A 23,281-nucleotide genomic window follows, 5' to 3' on the forward strand; every position below is an offset into this window, starting at 1 on the left:
ATGAAGTACGAGAGTACACTGATCAAGACGTTGTACTCAGTCACTTAAAAGATTTCGTGCATCATGGATGGCCAGAATATCCAAATGAGTGCCCACAAGACCTGAAAGAGTTCTGGAACTTCAGAGAGGACCTGAGTGTTGAAAATGGCCTCATTCTCAAGGGACACAAACTCGTAATTCCCAGTAAGCTACGCCCACAGATGTTACAAATCATACACCAAGGACATATGGGAACAGAGAAGTGTCTCCTGAGAGTAAGGGACAGCCTGTTTTGGCCAGGCATATCAAGGGACATCAAACAGATGACAGAGAACTGTCCGACATGCGCACAGTTCTCCAAACAGCAACAAAAAGAAACATTGCATCCACACAATGTACCCAGTTATCCATGGCAGAGGCTTGGATGCGATCTGTTCGACTATGGAGGTGCTCAATACTTACTAGTCGCAGACTATTACAGCAAATACCCCATCGTTAGAAAGTTGAGCTCAACGACATCTGCTGCAATAATCAACCACCTCAAATCAATCTTTGCAGAACATGGTATACCAGAATCCCTGGTATCTGACAATGGCCCTCAATACAGCAGCAAGGAATTTGCAGCGTTCTGTGACCAATGGGGTATCAATCACATTACTAGCTCACCAGTGTATCCAAAGAGCAATGGATTCATAGAAAGGATGGTACAAACCGTAGAGAACCTTCTAAGGAAGTCCGAGGCTGCAGGACAGGACCCGTATCTTGCGCTCTTGTCATACCGGGCCACGCCTGTCGATAGCAACTTACCATCACCAGCCAAGTTACTGAACAATAGAGAATATCGCACACAACTACCCAGCAGTGGACGACTCCAACGGTCACAAGCAAAAGAATGCCACCAAGATCAGCTGCAGCACCGCCAAGATGTTCAGAAACAGCAGCATGATGGCAAGTCCACACGTGAGCTACAAAAGCTAGTACCAGGCCAACCAGTATCGGTGTTTCAACCAAAAACCAAGACCTGGACTCCGGCAACACTGAAAGAGCAAATGAACCAGCCAAGATCCTACATTGTAGAGATAAACAGTGGTTCTGAACTAAGGCGCAACAGAATACAGTTAAAACCGTCAGGCCAAGTAACACCAAGCCTTGAAGGTCAACTGCTCTCTAGCCAAGACAATCCACCACAGCCCAGTGCACCTACATTTACATCTCACCAAGTCCCGTCACCAGGATTACCCCAGACACCCCAGAAACCAGCTACAGTTGGTGAGGGAAGTGCCGACCAACATCTGACAACCAGAAGTGGTCGTGTTGTAAAGAAGCCATTAAGGCTGGACCTTTAAACTTTGTTAATCAGAACAACTCGGCTTAGCCGTCTGAGAATTTTGTTGCGTTGGATTCAATTTGAACAATACTTGCGTTATTTAGGTTCCAATTTAGAGACCAAGTTTGTTTCTTTCACCCGGCAAAGTTTTTAGGGTGGAGATGTAAACATATCAGGTTTTGAGCATGCGCAGTAGGACGAGACAGAATATACACGTGTGCTTGTACTCGTTAGCTGGAATAAAAAGTTATCTTTCTGATCTCTGCCATAACATTACACTTAACATACCTCTTCATAGCTTTGGTTAAGAATAAACATTGTTTGAAAATATTTTTTATCTATTGTCTGACTGGTCTTGATATTTTGAGCCCTAACGGAAAATTAGTTTTTCAAACTCATTAATAAATCTTTACGTCGTATTTTCAACTCTCCTCTAGGTGTGTGGAAATGTGGTAAAACACGGGTTTTCATGTTTGATATATTACGTGGCATATAAATGTATTCGTGTAATGACTCGATAGAAGCAGAAAGACGTATCAAGACAAAATGTTGAATAAACGTTGCTTCAAAATCTCACAAAGCGTTTTCGAGTGGCAGTGGTAGGGTGGGCTTATAATCACTGCAATTAAAAAATATCCATAAAATGTTAAATGAAAGCTTAGTCATGGTCAACCAACTGTTTCTAAAATTTCCAACTTAAGAGTCAAGTAGTAGATTGCCCAGTAATAATGAAATACGAAAATATATTTTAATGTGTAACAACTCCTTTTTGCCACCTTTGGCTGAAGAAATACTGTGATATAATTTCCTTTAAAGAAATTATGAACACTCCTTTGTGCATTCGTCAGGTTTTGACAAATAAATATCTCATATGATCTTTCGTTATTTCAAAAGTCTTGAAATGTGTTAAGCTAGCATTCTGATTATTAAATAGAGGATGTTAAGCCCCTGCCAAACGATCCCAACATATCAACACAACATATCGCAACATTGTTGGCCCAGCATTTGCACGCTCCGGCCAAACGATCGTAGCATTTCAGCTCAACATATTGCAACAATGTTGGGCGCAACATGCTGCACGCTTTTGGCCATCCTGTTGCGACTTGTTGCGACATGTTGGGTATTGAAAATCGAACTAGTCCGCATGCCCGGGCGCAACATTGTTGCACGAACCTGGCCAAACGACTACAACGTCATGCAACATCCACAAATGTTGCATGAAAAATTTGACCAGTTTCAAATTTAAGCCAACAACACCCAACATGTCGCAACACGTCGCAACACATCGCAACAGGGTGGCCAAACGCACGCAACATGTTTTTCCCAACAATGTTGCGATATGTTGCGTTGAAATGTTGCGATCGTTTGGTCGGGGCTTTACTTCAAATATTTAAATGCAGAATTTTTCCATTTACTTGAATGTTGTGTTGAACTATATTGATTTTTGTTAAGCTGGTAACCTGCAATCAGTCCGTCCGCTCCTCTTTGCGACACACAAGCTGAAAACCTATAAACCGTCATGTCTAAAAAGTTAAGCTACCATACTTATCACAAACCAAAGTTAGGGGCTAGAATAAGATATTCTCCAGCGTGCAGCATTTTAGAAACTCACAAAAGGCACGAGAAGTTGTCAGATGAAAAAAATATCCTTGATTCTAAGGTACGTAATTTTTTACTTCGCACAGCTTGTGCTTTCGAGCAAATATTTCCAGTCTCTTATTTTACGAATGCTTATTTTAGACGATATTTGTTAACTCCCATAAACTGATTAGAACTACGAGTTGTAACCATAAGATGTACAAAAAATCCAGTTTTTTCTCATAGTTGACATAAAACTTTACCCGCTTTCCTTTCCTGAAACACCGTAGTCTGTCTTGTCATAAGATCCGGTGTTCTATGGCTTAAATAATCGATCCTTCCACATCCACATTGACGTCCAAAGGAATAATGTTATCACAGTAGTCCGAGAAGAATTTTTTCCTGTTATTTCCATTTAACTTTTTTGTAAGTTTTTCAATATTTCTCCGTATTTAATAATCATGTTACGAAGCCAGTGAAAAGTTATTTGGAGTTGTTATTTTTCGTTCACACAGAAAGGATCTGACCAAAACGACAATTTCATCAACTTATTTCTCAAAATCCATAGTGTCAATGTAGAATGGTTTAGAAAAGCTCACTGAAGTAAAACACGGCCCCCATTTTAACTTGGGGCCGCAGCCCAAACAACAAAAACATTCACATTATTGCCTACCCAGAAAATTCTCAAAACTGGCAAATGCAAGTTATCGGTATATCTAACTTATATTTACAGCTCTTTGTCAACATAGATATTTTCTTGTTTAAAAAGGTTAGCCATTCGATCAAAGCCATCTGATATCGAAAAGTCTACATGTCAAAGCAATGCTTCTACCCATTTATAGTAGTTTATTTAAACTTTAATTACGTAGTTTGCACCAAACACAATTATTTTCTTGAAAATAGGACGTAAGAACTATAGGAAGAGGTTTCATTTGCGAGTTTGAATATTAATGTTCATGAATCAAGGAAAAGGAAAGTAAAAATAGTTCGCCGGTGTAACGCAGTCTAATAAAGAAATTACAAAAAAAAATCGATTACTTTTCAATCAAACAAGTTCCAATCTGTGTTGAGGTCGTTGATATATTTTCAAACGATTACAACATTACCGCTTTGCTCTAAAATATCTCAGCAGCCATGCACCGGTGAAGAAACAATTCCACAGCCTAACTGAAGGGAGATTCTCAACTTAGTCGGTAAAATTCGCCGTTTTTTCAGTTTGTTCAGTAACATGGTATGGTATCCTTACAACGTTTCAGTTTGGGTATTCACCTTATTAATATTTTTGCTATTTGTGCTGGAAAATATATCACATCAAAAGCAAAGATAAATTTATATTAAGGGAAACAACAGCTAATTTGCATTCTATATGACTCATTTAGAGTGTTCTGTCTTAGGCTTTTTAGTTTTTGAAAATTGATTCTATTAATGACTTACTGTTTTGAGGGACATTTGACACGTACAGCCGAAAAAAACAAAGAAAATAAGTGGCTCTAAAATTGGTAAGACTTAGAACAGCAATTTCAAATACAAAGGATAAATTGTCAGTCTGATGTCATGATAGGTGTACGTTTGTGTATTGAAGGAGTGTCTTACTGAGATAACATTTGTTTTCAGTCCAGCACTGAGACCCAGCCATGAACACCACAGATTCCGCAGGAAATAAAACCCATATTGACTACTCGCGAACAGCTCTAAGGGTAGCATTTGGATTTATCGCCTTGCTGGCAGTTTTAGGCAATGGATTGGTTTGTGCGGTTATTATCCGATGTCGCAGAATGCTGAAGAACTCGTATAACTTGATGATTCTCTCGCTGGCCTTTACTGATATGTTCACAGGTAAGATGCATGTGATAAAAACGAAACTTAACTAAAGAAATAAATACAAATGAAATAAGCCCAGTGTAAAACCAAAATCACAATCACAAAATTACAATGAAGACAACTGGAAAGAAGTTATTACAAGAGCCATTTTATTGAAACTTTATTCGGTTATCACAACCACTGAAGAGCAACTCAGTCCAAGGAAATGAACACATATATCCCATATTTTTTCTCAGGACTACAAAATTATGCAAGTTTGAGTGACCAACATTGGATACTGTATCAGAGTTGAATCATATCAATTGAACAATAGTTTTCCATTTCAGCGATGTCATTGTTTGTTTTACAAAGTCAAATTACCTTTTTTCATCAAAGTTTCAATCAAAATGTCCCGGCAACTTTTTCGATTTGTCTTGACAACACACTGTGTACGTCCTCAAACGAGAACACAAGAAAATAGTTTGTCAGTACCCACTTCAAACAAAGTTCACCGGCATTTCCAACATTTAATTTAGCCACTGAATATTTATTTTTTCGAATAAAACCTAGACAGCACACTTTTTTCTTACATTTGAAATATTTGTTTCCTTTGTTTCAGTGGCATGCCTGTAAACTAGCTAAGCTTAGTGCTTGTATAACTAAGTGCATGACCACTATAAGTAAGAGGTACATTGTTTTTTTGTTACATTTTTAGATCATATGCGATTTTCTTTATGTGACATTTTCGCGCTTTCTAGAATAGCCATCGTAATTGGACCAAATGAGTTTTTCGTTTTGAATTTTTATGAAATCAATCTCCGGACGAAATGAAACACCTGCCCACAGTTTGTCGCCATATGGGCGATACATATCGGAACAATTTTCCATTCTGCTTTTTCAGAGTCCTGCATTTTCAGTGTTGTTATTTCAGTGTTGCAATACAACTTTGTACAAACCAAGAAAAATCCACAAGAATAATAGGAGCAAAGTTCACTCAAACTAGAAATTACAGGATGAAAACGTTAACAAACGTCGCATTACTCGTTAGGAACAAATAGTCAATTGAAAACTAGGGCGAACAGTTTTACTAGAACGTTTCAACGAAACACGGTTACGAAAGGGATGGTAAAAACTTACATTTTTTTGGTATCTTCGCAGGAGTTATACTGGCCATTACTCCCGCCTTTATCGTAGCAGACGAAAACTTTCCCGTCCCAGAAGACTTGGCGGGAGATGTTTTCTCTCACATCATTAGTTTCCAGTACTTCATCTTCACCTTCTGTAAGATCTCTGTTGCTATAGTGATGCGATTAGCAATACACCGCTCGTATGCAATAACTAGACCGGTCAAGTACAAAATTACATCTAAGCGGTGGAAAGTCATTATGTATATTACAAGTGTTTCCATGGTGTGCTGTGCGTTAAACTGGCAAGCGTTAATCGGGAAGAAACTGATAATGAAGGAGGGACAACCCCTTTGCATTAGGGTTATGCTTATTGAAAATCAGTTCGTGTCTCAGATTTATACCGTCGCCCACGTAACATTAACCTTTTTGATCCCAGTTGTTATTTCCATGTTCACGTTTCCCCAGTCGTACCGAGTTATGCGAAGGTCGCGTTATCGTCACGCCAAGGGCAGCCGCCCAAAATCTCTCAACAGCCTTTTCCGCATGTGTGCTATAACAGGTTTGCTCTTGGCATTGTGTTGGATTCCAAACTAGTCTTTTTATGTCCTGTCAAAGTTCAGCATCACTCAGTTTGATACGCCCCTCCATCATGCCACAGTTGTGTTAGCCATGCTGAATTCCTGCTTAAATCCTTGGATCTATGGAGCCACCAACCGCAATTACAGAAGATTCACAAGAATTCTCTGTTTCTGGAAAAATGTGCAGGTAGCATCTGAAGAAACGGGTATTACAATAAAGGAAGGAGTCATCAGAAGAACGGATGATAAAAACTTCAGTAAGACGGGGCCACATTTAGAAGCATCAAGAGTTGTGGACTCCTCCGCATTTATACCTGAGAGCTCCCAGGGAAAACCAGAGGTTCCCCAGGGAGAAAGCAACAGAAAAATCACAATGAATGGAATGCCCCATGATGATAAAGACACTCATATACGCGAAGAGGCCGCCAACAACTCTAACAATCATAAGCAGAGTGAGCTATAAGTGTAACAAAGGATTCGTATAAACAATTTTGAATGGTTTTTTCATTATCGCATAAGCCCAAACTTGAACAACTGGCTTACTGAGCTCGTTGACCCAATCTACTTTCAATATCGAATTTTCTAACATCATCTGTTAAGCCTTTTTGTTAGTTCTAAGAGTTTTGATGTTGCGAGTTTATCAACTCGATATTTTGAGTTTTGGGGCAGAACTTAAAATGAATGAATGAATGAATGAATGATTGTTTGTTTGTTTAGAGTATACATGCATACCGTGCTATACCTGAAGTGTCTGAAGAAATGTTTTTAAAAATGTAACTCCAATGTGACAAATTATTTTTACTGTCGTCATACAGTTGTATGTTTACAACTGGACTGGGGTGTATCAAATTCGATAACCTGTATATACACTTAATCATATAGAACACAAATATGAATATAAGTAATCCTCTTCAGCTTAGTATTTAGCGTGTGTTTGGGCTCGCACGCTTTAAGAACGAAGAATATACATACTGTATGTAAGGCATTGTATTTAGCGTGTGTTTGGGCTCGTACGCTTTAAGAACGAAGAATACAAATTGTATTTAGCGTGTGTTTGGGCTCGCACGCTTTAAGAACGAAGAATATACATACTGTATGTAGGGCATTGTATTTAGCGTGTGTTTGGGCTCGCACGCTTTAGGAACGAAGAATATACATACTGTATGTAGGGCATTGTATTTAGCATGTGTTTGGGCTCGCACGCTTTAAGAACGAAGAATATACAAAAAATATTCTACGCCTTTATAATGAGATGCATTTCACCAATGGAACACCAATCGAATAAGTGCAATTCCACTGGTACCAATCGTACCATTGGTACCAATGGACGAGTAGAATGGACCCCTACTCAGCCTGATGTCATCGGAAATATTCTAAGTCTTAATAATAAGATGCATTTCACTAATGGAACACCAATCGAATAAGTGCAATTCCATTGGCACCAATCGTACCATTGGTACCCATGGACGAGTAGAGTGCATCCCTACTCAGCCTGAAGCCATCCGAAATAATCTAATTCCTTATAATAACATGCATTTCACCAATGGAACACCAATCGAATAAGTGCAATTCCATTGGCACCAATCGTACCGTTAGTACCAATGGACTAGTAGAATGGACCCCTTCTCAGCCTGGAGCCATCGGAAATATTCTAAGTCTTTATAATGACATGCGCTTCACCAATGGAATACCAATGGATTGAGTGCTATTCCATTGCTACCAATCGTACCATTGGTACCAATGGACGAGTAGAATGCACCCCTACTCAGCCTGAAGCCATTGGAAATATTCTAAGTCTTTATATTGACATGCGCTTCACCAATGGAATACCAATGGATTGAGTGTTATTCCATTGGTACCAATCGTACCTTTGGTACCAAAGGACGAGTAGAATGCACACCTACTCAGCCAGAAACAATTGGAAATATTCTGTGACTTTATAACGAGCTGCATTTCACCAATGGAACACCAATCGATTAAGTGCAATTCCATTGGTACCAATGGACGAGTAGAATGGACCCCTACTCTACCTGAGGCCATCGGAAATAATCTAAGTCTTTATAAATATCCATGTGGAGACATTTTACCAATGGACTACCAATGGACTGAGTGCCATTCCATAAAACTCCGTTTGTGCGTATTGGACAACCCTCCGTGATTTTGACCAACTTTGGCTTGATTTCCCGGAACTTAAAAGATATTTTCCAGTCCGGGGGACTCTAAACTAACTCCTGATGGCCTTGGTTCTCAGTAAAATGGACACAGGAAAAATAATTGAACAATCGGTTTCGAGCTTCTAGGCCGAGATATAGCCCCACTTCATTTTAAGACTAAAAGAGTAGCCGATGGCCTTGGTTTGCAGAGAAATGGACAGAGGTAAAACGATCGCACGCTCACTTTGGAGCTAATTTCTAGCCCCAAAATAGCTCCACTTCGTTTTAAAACTGAAAAAAGGTAGCCGACACCGCCCTACGCGCAGCGTGATTTTGACCAACTTTGACTTGATTTCCCGGAACTTGGGGGATATTTTCTAGTCTTAGGGACTCTAAACTAACTCCCGATTGCCTTGGTTTTCACTGAAATGGACAGAGGAAAAACAATTGAACGCTCGGTTTCGAGCTTCTAGGCCGAAATATAGCCCCACTTCATCTAAAGACCAAAAGACTAGCCAAAACCGGCTTCCGCGCATCGTGATTTTCACCAACTTTGGCTCGATTTCTCGATTTCCTGATTCCCTTGGTTTGCAGAGAAATGGACACTGGTAAAACGATCACACGCTCGCTTTGGAGCTAACTTCATTTTAAGACTGAAAGAGCAGCCAACAACGGTTTACGCGCATAGTAATTTTGACCAATTTTGGCTCGATTTCCCGGAACTTGGGGTATTTTTTCCAGTCCTAAGGACTCTAAACTAACTGCTGATGCCCTTGGTCTGCAGAGAAATGGACACAGGTAAAACAATCGCACGCTCGGTCTCGAGCTTCTAGGCCAAAATATAGCCCCACTTCATTTTAAGACTGAAAGAGTAGCCGAGACCACCTTACGCGCATCGTGATTTTGACCAACTTTAGCTCGATTTCCCGGAACTTGGGGGATATTTCCCAGTTACAAGGTCTCTAAACTAACCCCTCACGGCCTTGCTTTCCAGTGAAATAGATACAGGTAAAACGATCGCTAGCTCGGTTTCGAGCTTCTAGGCCCAAATATAGCCCCACTTCATTTTAAGACTAAAAGAGTAGCCGAAGCCGCCTTACGCGCATCGTGATTTTGACCAAATTTGGCTCGATTTCCCGGAACTTGTGTGATATTTTCCAGTCCCAGGGACTCTAAAATAACTTCTAATGGCCTTGGTTTGCAGAGAAACGGACACAGGTAAAACGATCGCACGCTCGGTCTCGAGCTTTTAGGCCGATATATAGCCCCACTTCATTTAAGACTGAAAGAGTAGCCGAGACCTGTTTACCCGCATAGTGATTTTCACTAACTTTGGCTGGATTTCTCGGAGCTTGGGGGATATTTTCTAGTCCCAGGGACTCTAAACTAACTCCTGATGGCCTTGGTTTGCAGAGAAATTGACACAGGTAAAACGATCACTAGCTCGGTTTCGAGCTTCTAGGCCGAAATATAGCCCCACTTCATTTTAAGACTGAAAGAGTAGCCGAGACCGCCTTACGCGCATCGTGATTTTGACCAACTTTGGTTCGATTTCCCTGAACTTGGGGAATATTTTCCAGTCCCAGGGTCTCTAAACTAACTCCTCATGGCCTTGCTTTCCAGAGAAATGGACACAGGTAAAACGATCACTAGCTCGGTTTCGAGCTTTTAGGCCGAAATATAGCCCCACTTCATTTTAAGACTGAAAGAGTAGCCGAGACCTGTTTACCCGCATCGTGATTTTGACCAACTTTGGCTCGATTTCCCGGAACTTGGGGGACATTTTCCAGTCCCAGGGACTCTAAACTAACTCCTGATGGCCTTGGTTTGCAGAGAAATGGACACAGTTAAAACGATCCCATGCTCGGTTTCGAGCTTCTACGCCGAAATATAGCCCCACTTCATTTTAAGACTGAAAGACTAGCCGAGACCGCCTTACGCGCATCGTGATTTTGACCAACTTTGGCTCGATTTCCTGGAACTTGGGAGATATTTTCCAGTCCCAGGGACTTTAAACTAACTCTTCATGGCCTTGGTTTGCAGAGAAATGGACAGAAGTAAAACGATCGCACGCTCGGTTTCGAGCTTCTAGGCCGAAATATAGCCCCACTTCATTTTAAGACTGAAAGAGTAGCCGAGACCGCCTTACGCGCATCGTGATTTTGACCAACTTTAGCTCGATTTCCCGGAAGTTCGGGAATATTTTCCAGTCCCAGGGTCTCTAAACTAACTCCTGATGGCCTTGCTTTGCAGAGAAATGCACAGAGGTAAAGCGATCGCACGCTCGGTCTCGAGCTTTTAGGCCGAAATATAGCCCCACTTTATTTATAGACTGAAAGAGTAGCCGAGACCTTTTTACGCGCATCAGGCTTTTGACCAACTTTGGCTCGATTTCCCGGAACTTAGGAGATATTTTCCAGTCCCAGGGACTTTAAACTAACTCCTCATGCCCTTGGTTTGCAGAGAAATGGACACAGGGAAAACGATCGCACGCTCGGTTTCGAGCTTCTACGCCGAAACAGCCCCACTTTATTTAAGACTGAAACAGTAGCAGGGATCGGCTTACGCGCGTCGTGATTTTGACCAACTTTGGCTGGATTTCTCGAAACTTGGGGGATATTTTCAAGTCGCAGGGACACTAAACTAACTCTTCATGGCCTTGGTTTGCAGAGATATGGACACAGGTAAAACGATCACACGCTCGGTTTCGAGCTTTTAGGCCGAAATATAGCCCTAGTTCATTTTAAGACTAAAAGAGTAGCCGAGACCTGTTTACGCGCATCGTGATTTTGACCAACTTTGGCTGGATTTCTCGGAGCTTGGGGGATATTTTCCAGTCCCAAGGACTCTAAACTAATTCCTGATGGCCTTGGTCTTTAGAGAAATGGACACAGGTAAAACGATAGCACGCACGGTTTCGAGCTTTTAGCCCGAAATATAGCCCCACTTTATTTTAAGACTGCGAAAAGTAGGCGAGACCGCCTTACGCGCATTGTGATTTTGACCAACTTTGGCTCTTTTTCCTGGAACTTGGGGGATATTTTTCAGTCCCGGGGACTCTAAACTAACTGCTGATGGGCTTGCTTTGCAGAGAAATGGACACAGGTAAAACAATCGCACTCTCGCTTTTGAGCTTCTAGGCCGAAGTATAGCCCCACTTCATTTTAAGACTGAAAGAGTAGCTGAGACCGCCTAACGCGCATCGTGATTTTGACCAACTTTGGCTCGATTTACCGGAACTTGGGAGATATTTTCCAGTCCTAGGGATTCTAAACTAATTCCTGATTGCCTTGGTTTTCAGTAAAAATGAGAGACGAAAAATATTTTAACGCTCGGTTTCTGGCTTCTAGGCCGAAATATAGCCCCACTTTATTTTAAGACTGAAAGAGTAGCCGAGACCGCCTTACGCGCATCGTGATTTTGAACAACTTTGGTTTGATTTACCGGAACTTGAAGGATATTTTCCAGTCCTAGGGAGTCTAAACTAACTCGTCCTGCTCTTGGTTTTCAGTGAAATGGACAGAGGAAAAATATTTGAACGCTTGGTTTCGAGCTTCTAGGCCGAAATATAGCCCCACTTCATTTTAAGGTCATTCCTCACATTTGCATTGCGCATCCTTACTGCGCATAATTTTTGGCGTCATTAGCGCGCGCTCGTGCACGCGCATATTAAAAACATGACGGATTTGCCTTGATATTGAGCTCTTTCAGTTGAAAAATGGCTCTAGCTCACCAACGAGCACGGGCACCCCAATTTTTTTTCCAGTCATTGTATTCAACTAATCATAAGCTTTGCGTGAGAAAAGACTGATCTAAATTCTATTGCTGAAAATTTAATAAATAAGAAAAATAGCAGATACACTGTGGTCTTTTCTATTTTGCAGTCGGTAACCACGTCAAGAAATTTAGTTCAAATTTTAATCAAGGACTTAGGTTTTTGTCTTAATCAAACTTAAAATGTTTAGTTGTGTCCGACACAATGTATTGACTGTAGTTTAATGCGTTTTCTTATGAGTATGGGCTCACAAAGATTTTACAATTACTGGGAATGCGTTTTTATAATAAGCATTAAATAATGCCAAAATGGGGCATTTTCAATGCCTCACTGCTCCTTAATGAGCATGGGCACCCCCCTTTTTTATTTCAAAATTGAAGTTGTCATATGACAAATATTCAGTGGACAAAGTTTGAACAAAAATCTATTGTCACTTTTATTTCAGAGGAATTACCTTAAGACTGAAAGAGTAGCCGAGACCGCCTTACGCGCATCGTGATTTTGACCAACTTTGGCTCGATTTCCCTGAACTTGGGGGATATTTTCCAGTCCCGGGGACTCTAAACTAACTCCTGACTTCGTAGGTTTTCAGTGAAATGGACAGAGGAAAAATATTTGAAGACTCGGTTTCGAGCTTCTAGGCCGAAATGTAGCCCCACTTTATTTTAAGACTGAAAGAATAGCCGAGACCGCCTTACGCGCATTGTGATTTTGACCAACTTTGGCTCGATTTCCCGGAACTTGGGAGTTATTTTCCAGTCCTAGGGACTCTAAACTAACTCCTGATTGCCTTGGTTTTCAGTAAAAATGAGAGAAGACACATATTTTAACGCTCGGTTTCGAGCTTCTAGACCGAAATATAGCCCCACTTCATTTTAAGACTGAAAGAGTAGCCTAGACCGCCTTACGCGCATCGTGATTTTGAACAACTTTGGCTTGATTTCCCGGAACTTGAAGGATATATTCCAGTCCAAGGGAGTCTAAACTAACTCGTGCTACTCTTGGTTTTCAGTGAAATGGACAGAGGAAAAATATTTGAACGCTTGGTTTCGAGCTTCTAGGCCGAAATATAGCCCCACTTCATTTTAAGACTGAAAGAATAGCCGAGACCGCCTTACGCGCATCGTGATTTTGACCAACTTTGGCTCGATTTCCCTGAACTTGGGGAATATTTTCCAGTCCCAGGGACTCTAAACTAAGTCCTGATTTCGTAGGTTTTCAGTGAAGTGGACAGAGGAAAAATATTTGAAGACTCGGTTTCGAGCTTCTAGGCCGAAATGTAGCCCCACTTTATTTTAAGACTGAAAGAATAGCCGAGACCGCCTTACGCGCATTGTGATTTTGACCAACTTTGGCTCGATTTCCCGGAACTTGGGGGATATTTTCCAGTCCTAAGGACTCTAAACTAACTGCTGATGTCCTTGGTTTGCAGAGAAATGGACACAGGTAAAACAATCGCACGCTCGGTTTCCAGCTTTTAAGCCGAAATATAGCCCCACTTCATTTTAAGACTGAAAGAGTAGCCGAGACCTGTTTACGCGCATCGTGATTTTGACCAACTTTGGCTCGATTTCCCGGAACTTGGGAGGTATTTTCCAGTCCTAGGGACTCTAAAATAACTTTTGATGGCCTTGGTTTTCAGTGAAATGGACAGAGGAAAAATATTTGAACGCTCGGTTTCGACCTTCTAGGCCGAAATATAGCCCCACTTCATTTTAAGACTGAAAGAGTAGCCGAGACCGGCTTTAGCGCATCGTGATTTTGACCAACTTTGGCTCGGTTTCCCACACATGGCCAGTATACACAAACAGATACCAATCGTCAAAACGCCCTCACCAATCGTACCATTGGTAAATGATCACTATTCGTCAAAGTAGCCTTGTCGATTGGTGCCAGTAGTACAAGTAGTACAAATCGATTCCAACGAAAAAGTAGTTAGTCGATTGGTATACTATTTGTAAACTGCATATATTAACAACCGAGGGCTGCGCGTAAACTACTTGTCGCTTGGTACCATTGGTACCAATGGAAAAGTAGACAGCCGATCGGTATGCCATTTGTATTTATAATAATAATAATAATAATTATGTTCAAATGCGCATTACAATTAAAATACATGAAAAATGAACGTTACACGCTAAAAGTGAAAATTACAGCTTAAAAACTAAAATTCTAAAAAACTAAGTTATAGGTGAAAAATTACAAGCGTTAAAGTACAATTTATACCTAACTAAAATCTAAAATTCTAAGAAATTACAATACTATTCGGATTTTAATAAACACGCTTTAGAAAACAAATATGTTTTAAGTTTGCCTTTAAAATCAGTAACAGTGTTCACAGATCTGATGGCCAAAGGAAGAGCGTTCCAAAGTTTTGGGGCAGCATATGTAAAAGAGCGATCACCCAGTGTTGCCTTGGATAACGGCTTTGGATAACTAAGGAGGAGGCTGTCATTAGAGCTTCTTAGGTCATACCGTGAAGTTGATTTGATACTAATTAATGAATCTATATAGGTAGGCGCCAAACCCTTAAGAGCGTTAAATGTAATTAAAAGAATTTTGAACTCAATACGAAACTTCACTGGGAGCTAAAGTAAATCAAGAAGGAGCGGTGTAATATGGCAAAATCTGCTTTGCTGGCAGATCAGTCTAGCGGCAGCATTCTGTATTCTTTATTTGCATAAAGCGTGCGATCCCAAAAGTGCTAAATGAACGCAATATGTATAATCTTCGTTCTTAAAGAGTGCGAGCCCAAACACACGCTAAATACAATGTATATTCTTCGTTCTTAAAGTGTGCGAGCCCAAACACACGCTAAATACAGTGCCCTACATACAATATGTATATTCTTCGTTCTTAAAGTGTGCGAGCCCAAACACACGCTAAATACAACGTATATTCTTCGTTCTTAAAGCGTGCGAGCCCAAACACAAGCTAAATACAATTTACATTCTTCGCTCTTGAAGCGTGCGAGCCCAAGCACACACTAAATACGATGTATATTCTTCGTTATTAAAGCGAGCCGAAACACACGCTTAAAACAATGTATATTATTCGTTATTGAAGCGTTCGAGCTCAAACATACGCTAAATACAATGTATAATCTTCGTACTTAAAGCGGGCCCAAACACACCCTAAATACAAGATATATTATACGTTCTTGATTTGTGATAGGCGACTACGAGTAGTCCCTCTTTCGCTTAGTCCGTCGTGCTTGACTGGAAAGAAAACCGCGAGAAAGAAATGGCCGCGCGAAATTCTGGAAGCGAGGATTTCGCGCGGCCATTTCTTTCTTATATTGTATGTAGGGCATTGTATTTAAAGTGCCACTGAAACGAAATTTTCGTACTCTCTTTTTTTAGCCCAATTTATAGTTTCAAACGTGCTTAAAATAATGGTGAACTTTATTTCTGTCAAATCCTAACGGAAAGTGCTCTTTTTAGCTTCTGAAATCGACTTTTTGGAGCAAAACTGTGTCCGGGCTCTGGAACCGAGTTTAAGGACCTTGTGACGTCACTGGTTGTATTCACGCAAGAAGCGCTTAAGATTCTCTCTTGTTTTTTCACTTGATTTATTTAAGTTTATTCTTCATATTGTCGATACCTACTAGTTTCCTACCTTGTAATTTCAGTCCAGCCTTGACAGGAAATACACATCATAAACGTTGGAGGGCGCCAAAGAATGAAGATTCATCAAAATGAATGCTACAGATTAGAACAGCTCAGTATACTTTTCGAACATCTTGAGTACTCGATTGGAGATTTCGAAGACGAGTGTGGCAACTTTTGTATCACGTCCTGAAGCCTAAACACGATATTTCGTCGTCTGTTTTCAGCCTGGTTCTGAAATTTGGATTCTCACGTTTATCTAAGGTCTATTAACAAGGTTCGAATATATCCTCAGCAACTTTGCTGCATTAAAAGCCGTAAGCGCATCAGCCATCCGCACAATCATGAAGTTATTAACGGTCCACAAGCTTTGAGTCGAGTACCTCTTTGCACTCAGAGAGCATCTTTTTATGATACTAGTAAGTGAGAGTTCTTGTGGTAGACAAAATGTATCTTTGAAAATTGTGATCCGCAGCAGGGTTTGCTTTATCGCCGCATACGTATCAGTGTAAACAAAGCGGGAATTTCGCGTCTCTTTTACACGTATCTCCCAATTGTAATATTTCACGGCCGATGGATAACTTGGAGTTCTTTAGCACATACTTATGTTTATGATCTTCATTTAATAGTATTCAAGTTCAAAGCAATTCGTTAAACGTCACCAGTTTGCACTCCTTTCGAAGGTTTATTAAACAGAATTTGAACTAATTTGCATATATGACCTTTCGCCGCCGACATTGTCACGCTTTCTCTCGTTTCCTGAAAACATATAATTGTAGGGTCATGGCAGCTAAGTTTACCTTTATAGTTTAAATTCGCTCCCTCATATAAAAGAAGAGGGTTTCTTAAATTGTTGCTGTTGTGATAACTTGTAGGATGTAGCAGATATAACTAGACTAATGGTCACTGTGGCACAATCTCGTCCGCGGTGAAACTCACAAAGCGTCCGGTTTCCTCGAAGCGAAGCGACTCGAAAACTCGAAACGTTGTTGCTACGATTCGTGCAGCAGCACTCCGGATAATATTTTCAAAAGCCGCTTTCTCTTGTTTTCATGTCTTTTTTACTTTATGAGTGTAGATATTGTTTAATTGAGTGCTGGCCATTTCACTAAGAGTCCCGATCATTTTGCGATCTAAGAACTCCCACTCGTTTGCTTGCTTACATAAAATATCCAATTAAATAGACTGAAAAGCCCCAGGATCGACTCTCCACCTCTTCATGTCTAAGGCTACTGTTATTATCTGCTTCACAGCCCTGAGATGTCCTTAAGATGTTTTTTGGGGGGCTTCGAACAGTATTCTCTTCTCCCATAATCACTCTAAATTTTCAGCGCGGCACGAGAGCAATACAACCAGTGACGTCACTAGGCTGTTTTGGCCGCGCCAAGATGGCCGCCAATTTTGGGCTTAACCAGCCAACTTCGAACGGCTGAAAAAGCAGTTTTCGCTTACCGTATGGGAAAAAAAAGTCTGCAGTGTTTCCAAGTAAGGTTGAAACTTTATTACTAAGCAAAAATCTCACATACGAAAATTTCGTTTCAGTGGCACTTTAACCTGTGTTTGGGCTCGCACGCTTTAAGAACGAAGAATATACATTGTACTTAGCGTGTGTTTGGGCTCGCACACTTTAAGAACGAAGAATATACATATTGTGTCTATTTAGCGCTTTTGGGCTCCCCGCACGTTATGCAAACACAAATGGCATAAGAACGAAGAATGTAAATTGTATTTAGCGTGTGTCTGGGCTCGCACCCTTTAAGAACGAAGAATATATTGTATGTAGATGCATAACTGAGGGTAAATGGCCACAGTCATGGAAAAAGGGGGAATGGGTACCAGTCTTCAAACGTGATGACCCCCTACTAAAAGAGAATTATAGGCCTGTCACTGTCCTCCCGGCTGTAGATGAGGTGTTTGAGAAGATTGTAGCAAAGCAACTTGTGGGGATGTTCAATAACTGTTTAGGACAAGCCCTGTCGGCCTATCGTAAAACTCATAGCTGCGAGACTACCCTTATTTATCTAATTGAGCACTGGAGATTGGCTAGGGACAATAAACAGCTAGTAGGAATCTTATCAACGGATATATCAAAGGCCTTCGACTCCATGCATCCAGCTCTGTTGCTGAGTAAACTCAGAGCATATGGCTTTGAAGAGAATCTCATCAATTTGTTACGCTCTTATTTATGTGATCGCTCCAACAGAGTGAAGCTGACATCTCAAAAAAGTTCTTGGAAACAAGTTAGCCGAGGTTGCCCCCAGGGATCAGCGCTGGGACCGTTATTGTGGAATATTTTTCAAAATGACTATGAAATTGAGCAGAATCTAAGCATGTATGCTGATGACCATCAACTCTTCGAAATCAGCGATAACGTGGCGACGATTAATGACAACCTTAATGCGAGCGCAACAAAAGCCTCTTTATGGTACGAGTCGAACTTACTTAAGGGGAACCTCTCGAAATACCATAAAATCAACAATAAAAAGAGGGACAGCAGAGACGAGATAAGCATAAATGTACAAGGAACTGGTATTGAATCTCTGGACAGTATTGAGTTATTAGGTGTAACTATTGACAACAAGCTTAATTTCAGTGAGCACATAAATATCACGTGCAAGAAAGCGAACCAGAGGATAGGTGTACTAATGAGACTCAAGAACTTAGTACCCACCGTTGCGAAACTACACCTTTTTAAGGCTGCTATTCTTCCGTATCTCACCTATTGCCGAGCAAGTGACAAGAGAAAACTCGAACGCACCCTGGAGAGGGGTTTGCGTGCAGTCTTCAGAGATAGCAAATCTACTTATGAGGAACTGCTCAAGAAAGCTAATTTAAAATCTCTTTACGAAAGAAGACTACAGGATATAGCTTGTTTGATGTTCAAAGTGAAGCATGATTTGTGTCCTCCAAACGTCAAAAATTTGTTCTCATTGAAAAGTTCTACTTACAACCTCACAAGCGCAGATTTCCACATTCCCAGATTTAATACTGTCACCTATGGGAAACACTCGCTAAGATATATCGGACCGATGCTGTGGAATCGACTCTCAACTAACTTAAAAAACTTACCGTCTCTACAATCTTTTAAAAGACAGATCACGTTAACTAATCTTTCACAGAAAATTGACCATGAATGCGAGAACTGTGTTTTATGTAGCACATGATCTACTTACGAATGAATTATTTTAGAATTGTTGGAATTACTGTAAATAATGTAGTTAAATTTTAGTCTCTTTTTATTGTAAATATCAAATTTAGGTTTTTAAATTTTATAATTTATTTTATTTATTTTGTGTCCCCTATTAGTAGAGGGTTTTTTTATCCTCGGCTAGAATGTATTTGACACATTAATAAAGTTATTGATTGATTGATTGATTGATTGATTGATTGATTGATTGATTGATTGATTGATGTAGGGCATTGTATTTAGCGTATGTCTGGGCTCGCACGCTTTAAGAACGAAGAATATAAATTGTATTTAACGTGTGTTTGGGCTCGCACGCTTTAAGAACGAAGGATATACATTGTATTTAGCGTGTGTTTGGGCTAGCACACTTTAAGAACGAAGAATATACATATTGCATTCATTTAGCGCTTTTGGGATCGCACGGTTTATGCAAACACAAATGGCATTAGCCGAAGAATATAAATTGTATCTAGCGTGTGTTTGGGCTCGCTTTAATAACGAATTAAGAATATAAGTTGTATTTAGTGTGTGTTTGGGCTCGCAAGCTTTATTAAGAGCGAAGAATATACATATTGTAGTAGGGCATTGTATTTAGCGTATGTTTGGGCTCGCACGCTTTAAGAACGAACTATATAAATTGTTCATGACTGTGCGTAGCCAATGAAGTGTCCAGCACATGTTGGAATATCTCCACGTTTTCCTCTTCCAGATAGTTTCCTTTGATAAATTTGACGCATACTGCTGACTGAATTACTTGCTTTGATTCTGTCAGTGATATCTCATCTCTCTTCATTAATCCTCTACAAACTGGAAGCAGTTCTTTTGCCTTTTTTCTGTAGATTTTGTTGCATAACAGAAATATGCAAGGATTCAAGCACGAGTTAAACATACACAAGATAACTGTTGCTCTGTGCCATGGGGTGTTCAGTAGCACAACATCGAGTTTGAATAGTAAATAGAAAAGTTGGTTTGGAAACCAACAAAGTAGCATCACCAACGATGTTATGGCAGCCATGTGTGTGACTCGAGTGAGTGCAAGATAACTACTCCGACGAGTTGTTGAAAGGACAGCTGAATCTTTCATGAAACGATAAAGACGGGTAAACGAGACCAGGAGAATTGTGGCTGGTATCAAAAACTTCATACAAATCTCTACAACTCCTATTGCAGCCCTAGCTTCCATACCGGCCACTCTAGGGTGGAATGTACACCGTCTTGTCGTGTTGTCACCGTGAAGGGTATACTTGGTCTCTTCGATATGCGTACTGTTCACAACAAAGGAACTAACCCAGACGGTTAACAGATACTTCTGCACTTTTTGTGCTCTAAATGATGTTCGATACCCCAAGGGACGAAAAACAGCAAACCAACGTTCCACAGCAAGAAGCGTGACAGTATACAAGGAAACAATTCCAAACGTGAAAACAAGAAATTGATTTGCTATGACGTAGCAAAAGATTGCAGAGCCAAAGTTTTCGCCTGTAAACGCTGGTTGTTCCCCAATGATGTAAATAGGTGTTAAGAGAAGAAAAATTCCTGAGGAAAAAAAGGACTCGTGTTAGTCATTACAAAGTGTACGTCTACAAAAAGTTTTTATTGTGTGTGATAAAATAAATTTAAACTTAATAATGATACGCTAGCTGTAGTAGAAGCCTGATAGGACGTCCTCGCATAATGTTAAAAGTATTCTGTAGGATATCTAGGGCTTATCCGCCCCTCTTAGCAAAGAGCGTATATCCTGAAGACATATTCGACGGGCCTGACATCTTGACCTGATCCCGACAGTAAGATGCGTCTAAACACTCGGTCTAAAGGAGCGAAAAAAAAACCTGTCTGAATAGGCTCATATACAAAAGACATGTATGATAGAAATAAAGAGAACGGACTATACGATGGTGGACTGGTCTATGGTTCTTTTAGTAAAATGATCTCTTAGTTACACTTTTCACCAGTTAACTTAATAAGAGGCTCTTACGCAAGTAACGTTGGACAAGACATGTCGTAGTATGAAAGACCCTTACCATTCAGAAATGTGAAGATTCTGACAGTAAAGATAAGACTGTCTGCCTCATAACATCCACAAAAACAACAACAGCAACAACAGCCAACAACAACTAACTTCCTTACGCGTAGCAATAAAATAAACTTCGTCGATATACTGACCCCTTTAAATTTCTTACCTGTCATCATATCAGTAATAGCCAAGCTAAGTAGGATAACATGATACGCGTTTTTCATCAGTTTTCTATTGCGTACAATAAGCACAACGAAGAAGAGATTTCCTGTGAAAGAGAAGATGGCAACGGCTGCAAAGACCAATCTTTGGCTTAAATCTCGATTGTACACCATGTGCATCACTTCCTATAAAAGATAAATATATTGTTAAAATAAATATCATTGGAGATCTTCAACATTTTGCTTCCCATAAGAATATGAGTCCTAACAGGCTAAAAATAGATAGGATACGGGAATGAGCGGTAGAAATTGCCCACAGGGGAATTCTGTCTCCCGATACATTATTTCATAAATATACTTCTTATGATGGTTTATAACAGCAATTCGCAGTTAAGTTAAAATATAGAAGTTAACAGGTCAGTGTTTTAAAGTACCTCGTGAGTAAATTGGGACGTAGCAAGCTGGGTGTATAGGAAAGCTGTGGAAAACGCGCAGAGGTGAATTCTAAACTTTTATACGTGATGTCTCAACGAATTCGAGAAATGGAAGAATTGTATATCCGGCAGCAATATTGTTTCAATAATCTATTTCAACCAATCAAAGCTAACCAACATTAATAACCCTGGAAGTTTCAATTCAGTTGAATTATATCAAATCTAAATTTTATGTAAATGATTTTGAAATATTGCTGAACGTGCCGTAAATGAAAAAAGATTATTTTAACTTTCAAGTGACAAACGTTATTAGTCTGCCGGGTGACGTGAATTGAGAATTGTAAGTGTGTTGATTGACTTACTCCTGGTCCTTGCTCTATCTTTTTTTTATTAAATACAAGGATGATCACGGAAATGAGCATTTGATTATATATTTGTTCTTCGAAAACGCAAAAGATAAAGTAATTTAAATTGAATTAAATGTTGTAGTCCTGGTATAACTAATTCAGATACGACATAGCTTTCAGATAAAAGGGACCAATCGTTTCCTTGTTAAAAACATTCGTTGTTAGTAAAAAAAAAAACCTTTCTTGTTTTTTCTATTACTAATTCTTATTTTCTTTTGTATTATTCAGTAATTAATTGTTCCTCAGTACTTTTCTACATACTATCTTGCATATTATGGTGTTCTCCCTCACAAGAAAAAATATTGTTCCACTTCAACACGATGCTTGGTCGCGTTCAGAGGTTATCCTAATATCACTTCCCTTTATTCTGTTATGTGTCATGGTACGAAGTAAATATTAACAAACAATGACTGTGGTTTGTCACGTATACCTACGGGGTGAACATCGGATGTGATAAAAACAATTTTCTGGACCGAGCGACATTGTTAATCCAGGGTTGCACCATATTGATAAAAAAGGCTGAAAGATTTTTCTGATCCTGTCTTTCAAAAGGTGGGGTAACAAAAAAGAGCATTTCTTACCAAACCTTTGCCAGTTAAATGAGGCCTAGGAGCTGTTCCAAACTCCAGAAATTAATTTCTAGATAATTCAGTTTATCTTTAAGACAAATACCCGACCCAAGAAAATTACAGTTTCCATATAAGTGCCGTGTTTAAAGTAGCTGTGAAGTCACAAGGTCGATATTTGTAGTTTAAAAAATAAGTAATTTAAACAAACGGCGATTGATTCTTTGTTTTTCCTTTTTTCATGGACATGTCGCCAGTATTATTTTCGCCTTGTTTTTCTTCAAAACAAGCGGGCGTTTGCAATGAAACCTGAAACTATCAATAGCTCAAGCGTGATGAAATAATTACCGCATGCAGTTAAAAGGTTGCCGTTCTAAATTGCACGTCAATCAATGTATTGATGGTGCTTGATAACATTATCTTTCTTAAAATATTGCGAAGTCACGAAGAAAGAGCTAAAGGAACATTTGATGTTCATAATTATCCGATAAGACGCGTAGCTTAAGGCAATAACAAGACATAAAATTTAATGGAGGGTTTTGTGAACAAATTACAGCACGTCCTGTGAGTATTATTTTAATGACAGC

At 39.9% G+C, this 23,281-nt stretch overlaps 2 protein-coding genes and 1 pseudogene across 2 annotated transcripts in view; 1 reads left to right on the top strand and 2 right to left on the bottom strand.

The window, feature by feature from the left end:
- Nucleotides 1-4,246: 4,246 nt before the first annotated feature.
- Nucleotides 4,247-7,621, top strand: LOC110069460 (galanin receptor 2a-like; annotated as a pseudogene).
- A 9,361-nt stretch (nt 7,622-16,982) lies between these two features.
- LOC149113574 (gamma-glutamylcyclotransferase-like) overlaps nt 16,983-23,281 on the bottom strand; it is a 146,318-nt gene continuing 140,019 nt past the window's right edge. The window contains exon 2 of the mRNA XM_089286154.1: nt 16,983-17,479. The gene's annotated coding sequence lies outside the window, so the exon portion shown is untranslated. The remainder of the gene's footprint in view (nt 17,480-23,281) is intronic.
- LOC110069453 (histamine H2 receptor-like) lies at nt 19,254-21,856 on the bottom strand. The gene is made up of 3 exons (XM_020776977.2): nt 21,722-21,856; nt 21,293-21,473; nt 19,254-20,648 (listed from the first exon to the last, which is right to left on the bottom strand). The coding sequence occupies exons 2-3, from the start codon at nt 21,465-21,467 to the stop codon at nt 19,741-19,743; spliced, it is 1,083 nt and encodes a 360-aa protein (XP_020632636.2). The 5' UTR covers nt 21,468-21,473; nt 21,722-21,856; the 3' UTR covers nt 19,254-19,740.

This window comes from Orbicella faveolata, unplaced genomic scaffold (assembly GCF_042242905.1).
Source record: "Orbicella faveolata isolate gen_17 unplaced genomic scaffold, um_ofav_v1 contig_14, whole genome shotgun sequence".
Taxonomy (NCBI): domain Eukaryota; kingdom Metazoa; phylum Cnidaria; class Anthozoa; order Scleractinia; family Merulinidae; genus Orbicella; species Orbicella faveolata.

What these genes read in the sequence shown, in the direction of transcription:
- LOC110069453 (XM_020776977.2), bottom strand. Translation starts at nt 21,467, where the DNA reads ATGCACATGGTGTACAATCGAGATTTAAGCCAAAGATTGGTCTTTGCA. An exon ending in TATTACTGATATGATGACAG is followed by an intron (nt 20,649 to 21,292) that starts GTAAGAAATTTA and finishes TTTTTTCCTCAG; the next exon opens with GAATTTTTCTTCTCTTAACA.